The sequence below is a fragment of the Buceros rhinoceros genome, unplaced genomic scaffold (genome assembly GCF_000710305.1).
Source record: "Buceros rhinoceros silvestris isolate BGI_N320 unplaced genomic scaffold, ASM71030v1 scaffold20047, whole genome shotgun sequence".
Classification (NCBI taxonomy): domain Eukaryota; kingdom Metazoa; phylum Chordata; class Aves; order Bucerotiformes; family Bucerotidae; genus Buceros; species Buceros rhinoceros.
The window spans coordinates 55,570-72,812 of record NW_010424371.1 but is presented as its reverse complement, the minus strand read 5'-3'; the positions used below and the strand labels follow the sequence as shown (position 1 = coordinate 72,812).

Below are 17,243 nucleotides of genomic sequence, written 5' to 3'. Positions count from 1 at the left end.
CTGTTGTGTTAGTGGAGGGGGTGAGGCGCCAGGTGCTCGCCAGGTCTCCGACTCCTCCAGCTCATCACAGCGGCGCAAAATGCTGTTAAACAGCCTGGGAAATGGCTCTCTTGGGAACAGAACTCCCCATGACCTTGGGCCTGTACCAGAAACTCCCCATCTGTGAAGCAGATAAAACAATACCTACCTCAAAGGCCTTTCTACTTCCTCCCTGTGGAGCAATAAATTCTAAAAAAAGACCCTTTGCCCAGGGCTTTTTTTTTGCTGTTGTTACAATCTGGCTGCACTCAGCAGAGAGAAACGAGCAGAACCAGGCAGAGCAGCGCCAGCTGCGCCGACACGACCTCACCCCTCCGTGGTGGATAGCCACGTTTCCCGGCGTGCCCGGGACACCAGCGCTGCTGCCCGCCTCTGCGAGAGGGGACAGGGACTCGGAGACACCCCGTGCTGCTCAAAAACGAAGGGAAAGCCTGTGCCCTTCCAGGGATCTTGGCTGTGCCAGCCCTGGAAGAGAGCTCCCAGGCCTCCAGAGAGGCCAAAATCAGTATCTTGGGTAGCTCCTGGATAGCACAGGGCAGAGAGCACAGGGGTGAGATTAGTTTAATTAATAGCACTGTTTGCAAGGCTCGTTAAGAGATCTGGACAAAAAGACACTCTCTGCATACAGAGTATGAGTAAAACCATGAGTGTGCTGAGCTCTATGACTAATCCCAATCACGGCAGAATTTTACTGTAATGGGAAAAAACGAGGGAAGCAAGTGGAAAGTTGTGAAATGGGACTTGGACTTTAACCCAGCCCAGTCCCAAGTCTCTAACCACTAATTACAAGAAACCCAAATGGCCTGCGGTGTTCGGTGCCATGTCCCTGCTGCCATGTGGAGCTGGTGCAAAGGCTCCTGGAAGGGGGGAATTGCCAGGGAATTGCATCAATAGGCTGGACCACGGCACAACGCTTTGCACGAGCTGGGGTTTGGGTTACTTTGTTCTGTTTTAAATAACTGAACTCCTTTCCAAAGCGAAGCAGAACAGCCCACATTTCTCTGGTGAAAATGGTCCAGCTTTTTCAGTCCAAAGGACGCTGCACAATAGGTATTTTTTACTAAAAATGGAAAATTTAAACTGAAATGGGAACATCTGAAATTGTTCAGATAGACTTCCAGTACCTAAAGGGGGGCTACCAGAAAGCTGGGGAGAGCCTTTTTATAAGGGCATGTAGTGATAGGACAAGGGGTAGTGGCTTTAAACTGAAAGGGGGTAGATTTCGATTAGATATTAGGAAGAAATTCCCCGCTGTGAGGGTGGTGAGACCCTGGCCCAGGCTCACCAGGGTTGCCAAAGCTGCCCAGAGATGTTGTGGACGCCCCATCCCTGGCAGTGTCCAAGGCCAGGTTACACAGGCTCTGAGCAACCTGCTCTAGTGGAAGGTGTCCCTGCCCATGGCAGGGGCTCGGACTAGATGAGCTTTAAGGTGTCTTCCAAGGCCAAACATTCGACGAATCTATGTCAACCTGAACTGCTCCTAAGGTGACAGGGGACACTACTGAAGTCTTCAGAGTTTGCTCTCATTTTGTCTCATTTAATGTGAAAATGCTGAACTATCCAGGCATAGTCTTCATAAAAAATATTTTGATTCCTTTGATTAGTGTCAGCTACTGCAGAACAGAATCCAGAGTTCTGAGTTCCATAGGCCAAATTTCCCCAGCACTGAGCAGTCGGCACCATAACCCGGCAAAGCTGTGTCAGTGATCCCCACCCAGCTTTACCAGCAACGCCAAATTCTTGCCTGTCTGGAAGAGCACAACGGTGGTGGAAGCAAATCTGGAAGATATTTTATTCTTTGGGGCAGTTATTACTCACTGCCTTGGCTGGGACCTGTTTCTATCCAGCCGTTGTTGTTAGCTCTCTGTTCAAGAAATGAGTAGTAGGAACTGAAACGCTGAGAAACGCTCTCAACCTGCCATCCCTCACCTGACCGACACGAGGGAGTGACCCATTTCACAGAAGAACATGGCAAAGAACACGGAACACCCGCGGGTGCCACCGACTCACCAGACTTTATGAGGTGCTGGCGAAGCCGGTCAGCGAGGCAAAAGTCTCCCACTCAGGGCATTACAACAGTGACCAAGGCAGGCAGGGCAGCAGCCTCCAGAAACCTTAAGTAACTTTCTCAGAATTCATTTTCAACATTTGGGTTCCACTAAGAGCCAACAAAAACACACAGCAACAAAACTGCATTTGAAGTCTCCGTCCTGCCAGCAGTCCCGCTGTGCCAGGGAGGAAGGCCTCCGAGCTGGGCTGTGACGGTATGCGATGTGCAGGAGATGAGCTGGCTCCAGACGTCCTGTCCTCACAGCTAAGGACAGTCGAGGCTCGGAGCCACCGGGATGGCTGCTGCGAACAGGTTAAAAAACACCACACAGCCCCCAAAACCACGGCCTCGGCCACCTCCTCCTCTCTTCCCCGCACGGTCTGGCACTGCTGGCAGTGAACGCCGTGGCAGGCTGCAGCCTTTAAATGCAGCTTTTGTTTTCGTGTGTTCCAGGTTTTTGCAGGAGGCTGGAGCCTTGCACCCATTCAGGTTTCTCTCTCCCTCAACATCTCTTTGTAAAAATGCTGCAAACCAACTCAAAAAGCATCTTGTTTCGATCTTTTTAACCTGTTGGTTTGCTTGTTTGGTAGTTTGTTTGGTTTTTTTTTGAAGGGAAATTTAACGACAATGTTATTGTTTGCCAAACCCAATGACACTGGTGACAGAAAACATGCAACAAAAAAGCCTAAATTGTACAAGGCTGTTTCTTGGCGGGTGAGTTTTGGACTCTGGGCCCCACTCTGCTGCTTTTAAATTTCCATGATGCTTCCTTTGAATGAGGAACCGAGTTTTGGAAACTATTTCTTTTGGATCAGCCTTCCCAAGGCAGTTGTAAAGAATTCCCCTTCCCAGCAACATCCCTTGGCAATTCTCTGACTGCTAGTTACCTCACATCTCATCAGCTAAAGGCTTTCTTCCCAGGGAAATGTGAGCAATTCCCTTCTCCACTGGACAATACTGACTGGGTGATAGCTCTGATAGCAGCTCGCAGTGAGTCCGACAAGTGTGGGCTCTCCACTCAGCTGTGCTGGAAGAAGTGGCTGTTTCGAAAAATGGTTTAGCTTCTTGCCAGCCTGGTCTGCACATCCCTAAGGCTGCTGCTCTGGCTATTTCACTGCCAAACTCATTCATAGAAAGGAGAGAGGAAAAAGTAAGTCCAATAAACTAAGGAGGAGTGAGCCGAAGGGATTTCTGGAAGGTTGGGTAGGGTCGGGGGAGGAAGGGAGGTGTCTAGACTCAATATTACTATTGTAGGGCCTGGCATTATTTATGACATTTTCTAGGCAAGCCACAAACTGAAAATAGAAACCGGGAGACATAAAGCCACTCGTAACCCCTGAGGAATGGTTTTGCAAGCTGTGTGACAGTGGAAAAGCTGAAAGTGAAAGACTTGTTCGACCGTCCTGGACAAAACCTCCAGCAGCATGAAAAAGAAATTTGCCCTACACATCAGAAATGAAACTCCAGGGTGGAGAAAAGCTGCAGGTCTGCGAGTACGAAGCAAGCGACAGATGCAGCCTCCAGTCGGGTAAAATTTATTCCGGTGCCAACTTCAGATCTATGTCCTACTTTAGACCTACTAAAGACACCATGTTAGGTAGTGAAGCACCTTACACTAACCATCTGCCCCGGATTCCGTTTGCAGCGATGCAGCAGTCAGAGCAAACGAGCCAGAAATGGACAATAACGCAGACAGGCATGTGGTATAAAACAGCTCTGCTGTCGCTCCGAGCGAGAGCTGCTCCACACTGAGCTTTTAGACACATAGCACTCTACTGGCATTTACAAAAACTACACAGCTACCAATAATGTTGGAACATAATTATATGTTTTTTACTTGAGGTGGCTGTAAGCAAACCGGAGGTAATTTAGCCCCAAACCAGTGTTTATACATCTCCCAAGACTTGCCCGCAATAGGCAGTCACGTCAGATTTCTCTTGCCAGTAACGGGATGTCAGTAAGTCCAGAACTAGACAGATCATATTTAACTTTTGTTATTACCCATAGGAGTAATTATTTGTATTACCCATAAGTGCTGTTTTATCTAAGTGGTCTCGTTCAAAACCAAAAAAGAAGCCTGGCTGAGCCTAGATAATATTTACAGATGATTGTGCACTCACACGACAGCATGCAGAGCCACCAGGAAATGAGCGGGTACAAGAGCGAGGCTAGACCCAGCTCCTGCACTAGCAGTTAACAAATCTCTTTCTAATTAATGTTTCATGTCCCCTCTACTTTGCCTGATCAGCCTAAACCCTGCCTTGCAGTGATGTGGAAACACAGCTGGAAAACTTCCTTGCAGAGGAATTTGATCTGTCTTGACTATTTTCCCAGCAGGCGTGGAAGTGCCAGCTTTGGTCCCCTGACTCAGGTCCTTGCCCACACCTCTGTCTCCTGGCAGAGGCACAATGACCTGGAAACCTTCTCCTTGCAGTGCCAAAGTGTTTCTGGGCATCACAAAGTCCTCCAGCATGGGCTAGTGACAAGCCACGCAAACGCTGGCAGCTTGGCCTGTCAGCAGACGCCTTCGTCTCACTGATGTCCCTTCTCCTCGAGGTTCCTTCTTACCTTTTTGACAACAGGCATTACTAGAAAGCAGCTCACAGTAGCAGGAGTGTCTAAACCCTTCTGTGGAGTCTTTAGAGGACACATGCCCTGCAAGCCATACACAGAAATCTTCTGGTCCTGTGAAAGAGCACAGAAAATTCTGTAAATTTCAATCCCCTTCCACACTGTTGATATTTTGATACCTGGACAAGATCAAATCGGTTCATAAAGCACCCAGTTTGGGGAACAGCAATACATTTCATTTGGATTAAAAAGGTGGAAATAAAATGTTTGAAGATTTTTTAATTGTAATTTTTCTATAGTTGTTCTTATGAAAAAAATAGGAATGTTCGAAGTTTACCTCTATTTGGGAGCAGAAAAAGTCAAAATATATTATTTTCCTACAGGGAAAAAAAGGATGTATATTCTCACTCAGTTCCAGCTTCCGTGCAAGGGTGGGGTGAATTAACCAACCCAGATTATTCAGAAAGCATGGCCTTTTTTCCCCCTCTGAAACACTGGAATTCAGGAACATTTCAGTTTGTTTCGGCTCTTTATTTGTTTTGTGACAAATGCTTGTGTGAAAACCGGCTGACACTTAACAGGAGCCCTTTCTGAGGGCTGGACAGGGGCTCAGGGATGAATCAGCCATGCTCTCTCACTCTTATCTTTCTAGTTGTGGTTTTCCACGGTGAACACAGACCTTGGGTACCCATTTCCCACACCTCTCAAATCCCTCAGGCCTCTTTCCAAACCCCACCCTTAAAGGCATGGTTTCTTTCACTGCTTCCCTTTATCGCTTACAGATAAGGACATTTCCCAGATGAAACCCTGGGTACAGATCTGCCACAATCCGGAGAGTTCCGCCTCAGAAAGGAGAGGTTCCCACGATGGCTTTGAACACCAGGAGGCACGATCTGGATCTAGCAATCAGCTACTTGACAGGTAGAAACAATAAACCCGGAGACAGCAGACGCAAAGGCACGCTGCTCATCCCAGATGCCCATTGTCTCCAGCACTCCTGGCTTTACTAATTTAACAGGCTCTCTCTCTTCATTTGTGTCTCTTCTAACGAGGTCCCTGCCGCGCCGGCCACGCTCACCTCGGTGGCAGCCCAGAGGGCATTCTGAAACTTAAGCTGGCAGCACAGCTTCATTCCTGGGCAGCTCATCCTCTCCACTTCTATGACTCCTTTCTCCGGATTCACCACCGTGTAGTTTCTGCAAGGAGCAAATAACGATTCCCTCTAGCCAACGTTCAGCCCGCACACTGCTTCGGGACGGTACTCGGCACTTTTGGCCAAGCCGTAACATGATTGTCCAGATGTGGACGATGCTGCGAGGATCTACACCTCTCCAGATGGTCATTGCAAAGAGAAATACAGATGTGCCACGGCTCTTCCTCGGGGGGCAGATATGCAATTGCTGAAGTGAAGGTTTAACCTCAGCTATCTGACTTTGCATGGAAATGGATTAGGAGAACTTACATGGTCTGTTACTACAATTCAGCTGTGAGACACACAGCTCCAGCTGAACAGCAGTAGTTAATAGCTGGGAGGTCTTCGCCCATCTTGCCCATTAGGTTCTCAAGAGAACATGAGTTTGTTCTCCAAGCTCGCTGCCTCAGCCTTATCTGGCTTCATTACTTATTCTAGTACATAAACAGAAGACCATGGTTCTTCCAAACAAGAGCAAAGATCCCCAGCCGGATAAAAACATTTTGTGGATATGACTAATTAATATTTTTGTAACAAAAAGGATTTTGTTTGTTCAGGGTTTGGGAAAGTTTATTGAGTTTGGGTGTTTGAACAATAACTGGATATTCACAACCACATCTGTGAGCCCCAGATGTTTTACCAACCACGGCACAAGCAACTACACGTCCTGAAATCTGTCACATCGAAGTGATTTGTTATTCAGCAGCCTCCAGCAAGTGGATTGTCCAGTCAGGAAGCAGATTCACTGAGATATATTGCTGTGAATATTTGGACAACATCCATGTATTCAAAATACATCTGTGAGCCCCACGTGTTTCCCCAGTTTTAGCAGGAATAGTTTTACTGTCTGCACTGAACGACTGACCAGGCACCGCGAAATAGCAAATTGTTCAGGAACAAATCACGTACCTTTCCCATTAGGTTAATGGTTAGACATAATGAACACACTAATATAAAATTCAGATCACTTTGTGAATGTTTCCAAATAAGATTGGGGCTATAAAAATCAGTAACATCCATAAAAATAAACCTAACTAGCCCTGGGTCACGTATGGCTGAGCAAAACACCATCACCTCCGTCACAATTTAATAACATTTAAAGCCCATGCCTGTTGAGTAGAGCACACATTTTACTGGCACTGTACACTTGGATGCACACACAGCTTCGGGCATGTGCTTAACTCCCGATGATTTCAATAGGATTTAAGCATGTGCTTAATTGCTTTGCAGTCAGAGATGGAACTGCAGTCTCAATTAGGAAAGGTTTAGTGTTAAATGGCCTCATTAGGAAAGGCAGAACACGTCTGTTCTCATGTGCAAATGCTTCATCCTGTGTGTGTGAATCATTACACTGCCCTAATCTTCTCCTCATATTAACTGAAGCAGAGTTAAGCTCATTAAATATCCTTTATAAAGCAACCACTGTTCCCAATTAAAAGAGTTTGGGAAAACAGTGTTCACCGTATCCTTGGCATTCACCCAAACTCACTTTCACCTTCTTTACCTCCCTCCCGGAGGCGTTAAGTGAAGACGCTGAAAGATTTTTACAGAAGAACAGAAGAAAGAAATTACTAATGTGAGCTGTCTCACCTGGTGTCTTCCTTCCCGTCCCAGAACACCACGGTGTACTCCTGTCCTTGGGAGCAGAAGAAGGAAGACTGCTTCCCACAGCACAGTAGGTACATGAATGTTGCAAAAGTAGGATCTTTCATCTGTCCTACCACAGAAATGGCCAGTGGACGCTGGGGAAAACAGAAAGACATACGTCACATCAGACAGCTGGAGGTCCAGATGAAATAAAATAATCATATTAACCATTATTTATTAAAGCTACTGAGGCGAGAAGTAGGCCTTGTTTAATAAATGCTTCTGCTACTTTCTCAAACCTACCGCAAATTCTCCTTAGAAATCCCACCTGACTGGTTCTTAAGATACTCCACCCCCCAGTCACTGAACCAAACCTCTTCCGTACTTCCACGGTTTGATCCCTGTTTCTCTTACACATTTTATTGATTGATTTCTTCAGGTTTATGAACTTTGGAAGCTGACCCGCTGTCATGACAGTGTCTAGCTGTTTGTGAGTCGAGACGACCTTTGTTTGAAGGATGGCAGCTTTGAAAAGCCAACTTGTAATTAATGAAAAGTGAAATGCAGCATAATCCTTTTCTTGTACTTCGAACCCTTTTCTTCCTCAACCTGCCTTTTCTATAATCTCCGGGGTTTTTGAAGTCTTTGTAGTTACACTCACAGCGTGATACTGTAGCTGTTTCTAGAAATTATGGGTAACATCTTGCCCTGGTGAAACCAATAGCTTAACTGCCATTAATGTCAAGGACCTTCGTGTCACCACAAATGGCTAAGGCCACCAATCTGCCACAGTTTCATTCATAAAACTCCCACTGAAGCCAACAGACATTCCGGCCCATAGCAGCAGGATGGGGGGAAATGGGCAACTGAGCTGTTCTGCTGTACTGAGCGAGCCCAGCCCTCCAGTGTGAAGAGGGCTGCCAGATCCCTGTAGCTACATGATCAGAAAGGGGTTGTCTTGTACCTTTTCTGGCTTAGTGTCCCAGCACTCCATCATGAGCGCCTGCATCCGATACAGCTGCACCTCTTCCGGTTGCCCAAGAACAGGACGGATCCCTTTAGACAGCTTCTTGGCGATCTGGAGCTGGTGCTGTCCTAGCACAGGCCGCTGACCAGACAGCAGCTCATAAAGGACCATCCCATACGAGAACATGTCGACCTAGAGCCAGAAAGAGAGTGAAAAATACAGGACAAACCTCCCTCAGCGGGTGGAGAGGAAAGCAAGGAAGGTCCTGATGGAAGAGCTAGTGCCGCACACCATGCATGTGTAAGGGCACTCAGCCCCATGCACGAAGGCAGCCGCCCACTGCTGTCACGCAGGGGCTGTGCCCAAGGATACACCACGTTACCTTCTCATCATAGACGATGCGAGGCCTGATCTCAGGAGCTTGGTAGCCCGGCGTGCCTTCCACGCCAAGTGCACCTTCATGGAACGACTGCCGGGAGATTCCGTAGTCGGAGAGTTTGATATTGATGTGCTCCCTGACATCCAGGGACCACACCAAGATATTATCTGACTTCAGGTCGCAGAAGATGATGTTCTTCTTGTGCAGGTAGGCAAGGCCTGTTACAATCTGATACGCTATTTTGTGTGTCAGCATATGTCCCAGAGGCACAAAGGAAGAACCTGGCACAAAGCAACAGCCAGTCTTAAATTCCTGTAATTGCAATAACTGCTTTTATAAGATGCCTTTCTCCTTCTCTTTTAAACTCCAGAGCAATAAGTAACAACCTTTTAAAACATCAGTCAATGCCACGATTTTAAATGACACTGTTCGTGTTACTATACACGTCTGATGGTTCTATTAGATCCTTTTTTGAAACCCTTTCACTTCTAGACACTGGCGAAAATTAGTGTTTGACTGAAAGCTGACACAAAGCCAAGGTGCCAAGAGGGTCAGATGGCCTCAACCTATCTTGGAATTAGTGTCTTTCATCTGACAGAGACAGAAATACAGATAATTATGAGACAATTTAGAGTGCCAGACTCCCATCTGCAGAGGGAGCAACACAGCATTAACCATGCAGCGCTGAAGCGAGATGCACTTATTAACTTGCAGAGAAATTGAAAATCCAGCTCTCCAAAGTCATCGTGAAAATCCTCAGCATCAACCTTTACTGGGATCCCAAAGGCACATTTTAAGAGAAATTCCATCCCTCCTGCTTCCCACAGTCTGGAAAAAACTCCCCTGCAGTAAATCAAGCAGTAATTTAAATGTTGCTGACCATTTGTCACTACCGTGACTTGGAGAATGATCTCTCCCAGGAGGGAGAGCCTGTTTTTACCTTTGGAGTTTTCAGACAATACGGTGGTGAGGCTGCCCAGAGGGGCCAGCTCTAAGGCGAAGCAGAGAGGATGGATGCTGATGCCGATGAGGGAGACGATGCAGGGGTGTTGCAGCGAGTGGAGCATGCTGGCCTCCTGGCGAAATTCAGAGAAGTTCTTCATGGCGTCCATGGCTCTCAGGTGTTTCAGCATGGTATCTGGCAAGACAGACAGCCCCCTTCTCACTCCCCAGCTGAGGAACCAAGTCAGAAACTCTTTGGAAGGTGCTAATCACTGAGCAAATGATGCAGGAGGAAGGCAGCTTGTGGATTTATGCCAGCAACAAGGCTTCAGATTGCATCCTGACGTTGATGCATGAGCCACTAACAGGCATCGGCTCTAAGCAGGAAAAAAAGTGCTCCCTGGGCCCTTTAACGCCAGCCTCGAGTGCATCCGGCACACACTATCCTCATGTATCACCTGGATATGTCGGAAAACTCGTGTTGTGGTTTTTAATGCAGGGTCTCTCTGGGTGTGGATGCCACACTGCAGATCCTTTAGTGGAAGGAGTCTGCCCTACCCTTTCCCAGCTGCCCTGCCCGAAGAGGGACCCTTCACAGCAATTGTCCTTTTGCCACAGGACACCACAGGCTGCTCAGGGAGGTCTTTCCAAAGGTTATTTGTCACTGGGACAGCAGCTGGCCTCCTCCACAGCCCAAGGGTTCTCTGCATCCTTCCCTGACAAAAATGAGGCACTTTTTCCTTTCCTTTGTCTGTGGACTGAGGCTCTGCTGGAAGCCTGGGCTCGACAGTCAGCACGTGCAGTGTGAGTGCCTGTCCCTGCCTGGAGGAGCTGGCAGGCTGAGAAGGATTTCCAGCTTCGTTTCTGTAGCTGCTGCCTCAGATGGAGTAAAAGACTTATTCAAAAGTGGAGACCCACAAGTCCTTAGTGCAAACCTATGAAATCCAGTGTCCTGGTTTGAGTTCAGTCCTGTTCAGTGATTTTACTTTTCAGCTAAGGCTCTTCCAAACAGCTTGGGAACAGGAGATGAAATCTTGCCTCCCACCCCACTCAAAGGCTCTGCTCTGGCACCCTAAGAGTCCACCCATTGCCCTGCAGGAGAGAAGCTTCCTGCAGTGCCAATGTCCTTCATCGCTACAAAGTGGCTTCATGAAGGACTCTTTCAGATGCATCCTCTTCCTCTATGGAAACACACCAATTTTGCTATAAATATCAAAGCTGTATTTAAAGGGGTGCTGCCAGCCCCTTGGAGAGTGAAGGCCCTTTGGTCTCAGCTTGGGATCGCAGGCTGCAAGGGCCAATTCCCGACACCGATTTTATGTACTGTACCTGCAGCTGAAGTGGGAGAACCTTTGCATTTTTTAATCTGAAATCTCTTCAGAGCCACTGGTTTTCCTTGGTATCGTGCCCGATATATAACAGTCCCACTGCCACCCTGGCCAAGAACGTTGTTTTCATTCTCACTGCATTCCAGTTTGCTATTTTCCAGGAACAGTCTGCCAAAAAGAGATTGGGGCTTTTTAATTAAAAGTTTCGAAGACATTGTAAATTCATGTTCTTTGTGTGATTTCCATTTTCACAAATCCCTGATAGGTTCTTTCGGTTCTCCTGAGAGGGCTGGTTTAGCTAAACTACCTCGATCATCTCACCGTACTCTGTGCTGGCTCGTATTGCACAACAGATTGCTCTCAGAAAAAAGTAACTTGGGCAAATAAGCAAAAGCTTTTTACTAATTTATCCCAAAAGAATCAAAAAGATCTGGAAAGCACATAAGCTCCTTTTCCAAGCAGATGATACAGGTATAGATATTTATACTGTTTATCTGTATTAATGATTTTTTTTGCTTCATTTACCTTCTGTTCCTCTTTCCCCCACTGAGGCAGCACAGGATGTTTACGAACAGCCCCACACTCTGAAACCTGATTATTCAAATCAGCTTGCTGTTCGCAGGCTGCAATTCATCACCTCCCCACTCTTCCAGAGACTACTTTTACAGCTGTTCACACTTCAAACATCTCCACTCGCCTCGCACCCGTCAAATAAATCTCTAGGAGATAGCACTGCAAGGAGGGCTGGCGTGATGAGCTGATGGGGAGTTTGCCCAGTAAAATCACCCCCAAAAAGGAACAGGGGCCAGTGGAAGGCTCTGACAGCAGCCAACAGAACGCAGTTTGGTCTAGAGGGCTCAGGGCTCTTGCACCAGGCACAGAAAGGCCTGAGAGAGTGTGAACCAAAGAGACGTTGGCCTCCTGTCCTGCCTGCTGTCAGAAGGTCTCTTGCTCTACACACGAAGTAATAAGGGGTAGAAAACTGAACCCATCTGGGGATGCAGTTAAGCAGCTTAAAGATTTGGCAGCGCTGCTATGGGTAGGGAAGAGCTGATTCAGCTGTTCGGGACTGCCACACTGCTACAACACATCCAAACGCCCTCAGCCGAGCAGGAGCCTTGACTCAATGTGAATTCTCCAGTGGTGTCTATATACACTCATTCACCCACAGGCTCTTCAAAGCTAAAAGAGATTTCAGTGCCAATCTCGTGATGCAGCGGCACTTCCTTTTGGCTTTGCCATAATAAAATCTCCTTTCTGATGTCCCAGAAAGGCTCCAACTACAGAAAGCCCTGGCCAGAGTACTGGGCAATATGGGACAGCTGCGGCTTTAAAAAGGGACTTTCACACTGCACCACAGTGATCTCAAAGGACCCCTGAAGTGATGACTCGGGTCAGCACACAGCAATTGTCTAAGCAAGTGTGCTGATCACCAGGAGGGCACTTTAGGATGAATTGCCAGCATGGGGATTGAGAGCAGATGTATTTGTTTCCTGTGGTCACTCTGTTCCTCTAGCTGTCCTCTTTTTTTCCTCTAGGAAAAAACTCCAACTGAATTACATAGGTACACTGAAACTTAACCAAAGGCTATCAAATAGCATTACCTGGCAGGAAAATCGGTCATGAAAAGCTCTGGGACCAGCTCTTGGAGAGAAACGGGGATCTCAGGGTGGTTTGGACATGTGATGTAGTCCAGTTCAATGGCAGTCAGGACACAGTCCTCCATGTTAAAGTATTGCGCGTCCTCCACCTTCTCACCGCGCTCATTCTCCTCCAGTATGGAAGCTGCACAGATGTGGCAGGGCACATACTGTTCCATCAGCAACGTGCCATCACTCTCAGTGGCTGTGAGTGCTTCAAAGCACGCAGGCAAAGAGAAAACAACATAACCCACACGGTCTGAGAAAGGACAACAGCAACTAGTGCATTTAAATGTCTACAGTCACTGCCAGGATCTGCTGGCTGAAAATGGTCCCACTCTTGAAAGCACCAGTTTACTGCAGCGTATTGGCTGGAGTAAGAAAATAGCTTGCGAACAAAATATATTCAGGACCAGCAGAAATTAGAAGTATATGAATAAAGCACCGGAGAGAACCTCCTACTCACTGGGTGTCTCTGTGTGAACTGCCCATAGGGATCGCTGTGGGTGCTGCAGAGCAGGACCTGGCAGCAGAAGGATGGCAGCTGGGAGTCTGCCCAGGAGCCCCAACCACGTTGGTTTTGCAGACTGTGAGCTGCCAGATGGCTTCAGGTGGAGAGCAGGCATGGGAATGGGAACAGGAGAGGACTGGGAGGCATGACACGCTGTGAGCTTGAGGCGCAGGCTAGGAGTAAGCACTCACCTGCAGCACCCAAGTTAGGAACACAGCTCCTGCGGGCCATGTTTTCAGCCCCTCTGGAGGAAAGGTGGATTCTACCACCACTAAACCTTTGGGAGGTTCACACCTCTCCCTCTGACTACAGAGGGATTCTGTGGTGACAGGCTCCATTAAATGCCTACAGTTAGGCAGGGTGAATACAGGCCATAGCCTTCAAAGTCACGACTCTTCTCAAGCTTCAGTGATTAACTGAAGTTATTATTACTTTAATCCAAAGGTAAATAAAATCTTCTTTTATCTTCAAAACATGCAAAACACAAATATGAGAGAGCGCACAACTGTTTCCTCCAGAGAGCCTCCAATTAAAGAGATTTTGGCAGTGCTTTCTAGAGCAGCGTGGGATGACAAAGAACACTTCAGATTTTGTTTTGGTTTTAAGCAAAGTGTACTGGGGTGGCAAACAGCCCGCTGGGTAACAGCAGGATCTGTGCTGGTCAGAGGAAAAACAACTGCTGGAGTCAAGGAAGTTACCTTGGCACAGAGTCCTTGGTATCATATTCACTAATGCCTCTCACATTACAATTTTATAAATTATAGGGTGTTCGAAATGGTGGCAAATGCTGATCCCAGCTGATGCCAAAATGAGTTCTGCCATCAAGGGACAGTGCCAAGGAGTTTGGGCCAGATCCTGTCCCTGCTATGAGCACTGGAAGAGTCTCTTGGACTCCTACAGAAGTGGGTCCTATTTGGACTGTGATGCTTTCATCTGCACTTGCCGTGACTGACGGACTGAAAGACACAATGTCTGGACCAAGGTGGGCTGGCAAATAATCTTGATCTGTCTGTACGTTGTCAGCTTTTCTCAAACTTTATTGGCTTGAGACCGTCAGAGCCTGAGGGGGCTTCAATTAGCACACAATACTGTGCGCCTGGAGAGCTCTGTCAAAGAACCTTCTGTTAAAAGACACAATACAGCAGAGAAAATTACAGTCGTTCTCTTACCAGGGAACCACTGGTCTATCAAGGAATTGACATGATCTGTGATGAACGCCATTGCTGAAAAGTCTCTGACTTCTGACTGGCAAATGATTTTAATTCCACCACTTTTTTTCTTTTTCCAGTTCACATCAGAAGACTCGACACTGGGTAAGGAAGCCAAAAGACAGACGCATGAAGCTTTTGTGAAGTATCAGTGTCAATAAATGTTCTTTCTTGCAGGAAACCCGAGTTACATAACAACACCTAGTTCACAAGTAATCAAAATAAAAAGCAAACTAGCTCTGAGGAGGAGTTCCCATTCAGTCTGCTCTGCACATGACTTTCAGAAGAGAATTCTTGAACGGAAAGGCGGGTTGCTCACAATGGGTAAATGCTGCAGAAAACTCTGGCCTCAGTCAACTGAATATGATGGAGAGTTTTGGCAGAAATGTCCCATGAGAGTTTGGACAGAAACGCCCCATACAGAATCATGGAGCTTTAGTTAGGAGTTTTAAAAATCAGTAATAGAACTCCAGTGGCCTAATAATAAGAAGAGGAGAAAGAAGAAAGATACAACTTCCAAAAACTCTTTGGAAAAGTTTATGGGCATAACAATTTTTGTGCAACTACCACAATAAAAAAAAAAAGCTTTAATACAAGCAGCTGAGCTGTGTAACTTCCTGAAATATATTGTAAGGTAAGAGTATGACCACCACCATGGCCGAGAATTAAGGATTCCAGCCTGTGATTTGTAACGTTTGGGTGCAAGACTGCTAGATGAACTCAGGAAAGTCACTGTACCCTTCTGGTCTCCAACCACACAATGGCACCAGTGACTCCTCCTTACGTTCCCAGGAACTGGAATAGCAAATGCATCTGCAGATACTACAGAGATGAAAGTCTCACGTGGCTGCCTACCCTCTGCATTGTCTGAAAGAACACGGACAGTGGGTTTTCACCAGGCTTGCAGCCAGCAGACGCTTGGCCTTGGCCAGCTCAGGCCAGTTGTCCATAGTCCCTGATGCCCGCAACCTGACAGCACCTCCACTGACCTGGATCACTGCCACACAGCGGTGAAGCTTTAGGATTCAGTGGAAAACTCATAAGGAAAATCTTTGCATGTGAAAATACGTGATTTTATGCTGGCAAAGAGTTCTGCTATGAATATTGCTGTCTGTTTTCAGGCCTCTCTAAATTTGTGGCTGCAATAACACATAAAGTTGATATATTCAGAACTGCCAAACAATCAGTTACTCATCACTTTTGTCAGCAGTTGTTACCAGATGAGTTATGTCTATCAGAAGAGCCTCCTCTTCTCCTGATGAGTGAGCACATAGCATGAGTCAGGCCATTCATCTCCATTCAGATGATGTGTTTCATACACTCTGTTAGTCCCCTGTCATGCATGCTGCATTATGAACACAAATTACCTAAGATAGCCTCCATCAAAGGTAACGAACAGACCTTCCTGCCAGTAAACAGTGTGAGTCCTTTTGACTCGGAACGTGCTGCAGCGGTTCCGCTGGGTGCCTGTGAAGCTGTAGATGGTCACCTTTTTGTTTCTTGTCTTGGTGTTCTTCTTGTTTTCAAAAAGCTGAAACAAGCAGAATAGTGTGAAAATCATTAAATTATTGACTTTTTCATAAGGATATTGTTTTAACTGAGCAATAAGGAGAGTTCTGTTTTTTGGCTTTCATGGGTGCTACCACAGCTCTTCCATTAAAGACTTGTGCTCATACAAAATTTTGCAATGGAATGAAAATGCAAGCTGTAAAAAAAATGGTTTTGCAGCAATGGAACTATTTTTCAAGCCACTCAAAAAGGAACAATTTCATATCAGTGAACAGTGAGAATTCTATAACTGTGACATTTGTTACATGAATTCTGCATTTGCAAAAGTCTTATTAACCTAAAAAAGAGCTAAACATTCTGGTGAACGATTAAGTTTGCCCTCAATGCAGAGAGTTAACTTTTCCACCTGTTTCAGTGGGAGGAAGATGGCTTTTCTCCAAGATGCTTCAAACCAGCACTTGGAACAAAATGTATTTTTGTTTCAAAACCAAAGGCTTAATCTGCAGAACTCCACTGCCCTCACTGCTCTAACGCTTATTTGTTTGCAGACGGGTCTGATGCCTGGGATCCCTTCCGTTCCCCTCTAGGGATGAGGTCCCTCGCAGAAGGGCTCTAGGCTTAGGTAGTGCCCATGAGGATGTGAGCAAGGGGTTGCCAAGACAGCCCGTTAAAACAGGTAAAGCTAATACATGGTTTGAGAAGCCTGGAACACAGAGGACCTTCCAAAACCAGGTATCATGTTTTCCATGTTCTGTACACCAGTGACAGAACACAGTTTCAGTGGATAGCTGTTAGGAAGGTACCACACTAGTACTAATAATATTTTGCAGTATTTATTATGGTTTCCATCAGGGCTGTATTTTCAGATATAAGCTGCTGCACAAATATGTCTGTTACAACATCAAAATTCTTGGACCTTTCAGAACCTTACAAACACTGCTTTAATGATAAGCACACCACTTGCACGAACAGGGTGCCTGCTTGAGCTCATTACCCCATTAAGGCAACAGTCCTGTAATTTTCTCCTCATTTAAACCCACATAGATTCAGACAGCTGACTTTGGTAGAGCTCTTCCAGATCTCCACTGGCAAATGACATGAGCAGCGTCTGGCCCAGCAGCACGGTCACGGACAAGAACTGCAGGCAGAACTCCAATTACTTGTAGTTGGAAGATGCTGGAAGCACTGAGACTTTCCAGAGGGTGATGTTATAAAGAGGCTGTGGAGAACGCAGGCTTTCTTCCCCAGAGCAAAGTTGTTGTTCTAGCTGACACCTACTGTGAAAAGCAAATCGGATTTGGATTGCTGAGTCTCATCTTT

General features: G+C 46.6%; 1 protein-coding gene across 1 annotated transcript in view; it reads right to left on the bottom strand.

Moving 5' to 3' along the window:
* Positions 1-17,243, bottom strand: part of LRRK1 (leucine-rich repeat kinase 1) — a 74,045-nt gene that overhangs the window by 4,342 nt on the left and 52,460 nt on the right. The window contains exons 21-30 of the mRNA XM_010140781.1: positions 15,782-15,945; positions 14,376-14,515; positions 12,660-12,909; positions 11,057-11,223; positions 9,726-9,923; positions 8,789-9,066; positions 8,404-8,598; positions 7,443-7,594; positions 5,739-5,856; positions 4,658-4,774 (exon numbers count right to left, since the gene is read on the bottom strand). Of these exons, the coding sequence (XP_010139083.1) occupies positions 4,658-4,774; positions 5,739-5,856; positions 7,443-7,594; positions 8,404-8,598; positions 8,789-9,066; positions 9,726-9,923; positions 11,057-11,223; positions 12,660-12,909; positions 14,376-14,515; positions 15,782-15,945 (1,779 nt within the window). The remainder of the gene's footprint in view (positions 1-4,657; positions 4,775-5,738; positions 5,857-7,442; positions 7,595-8,403; positions 8,599-8,788; positions 9,067-9,725; positions 9,924-11,056; positions 11,224-12,659; positions 12,910-14,375; positions 14,516-15,781; positions 15,946-17,243) is intronic.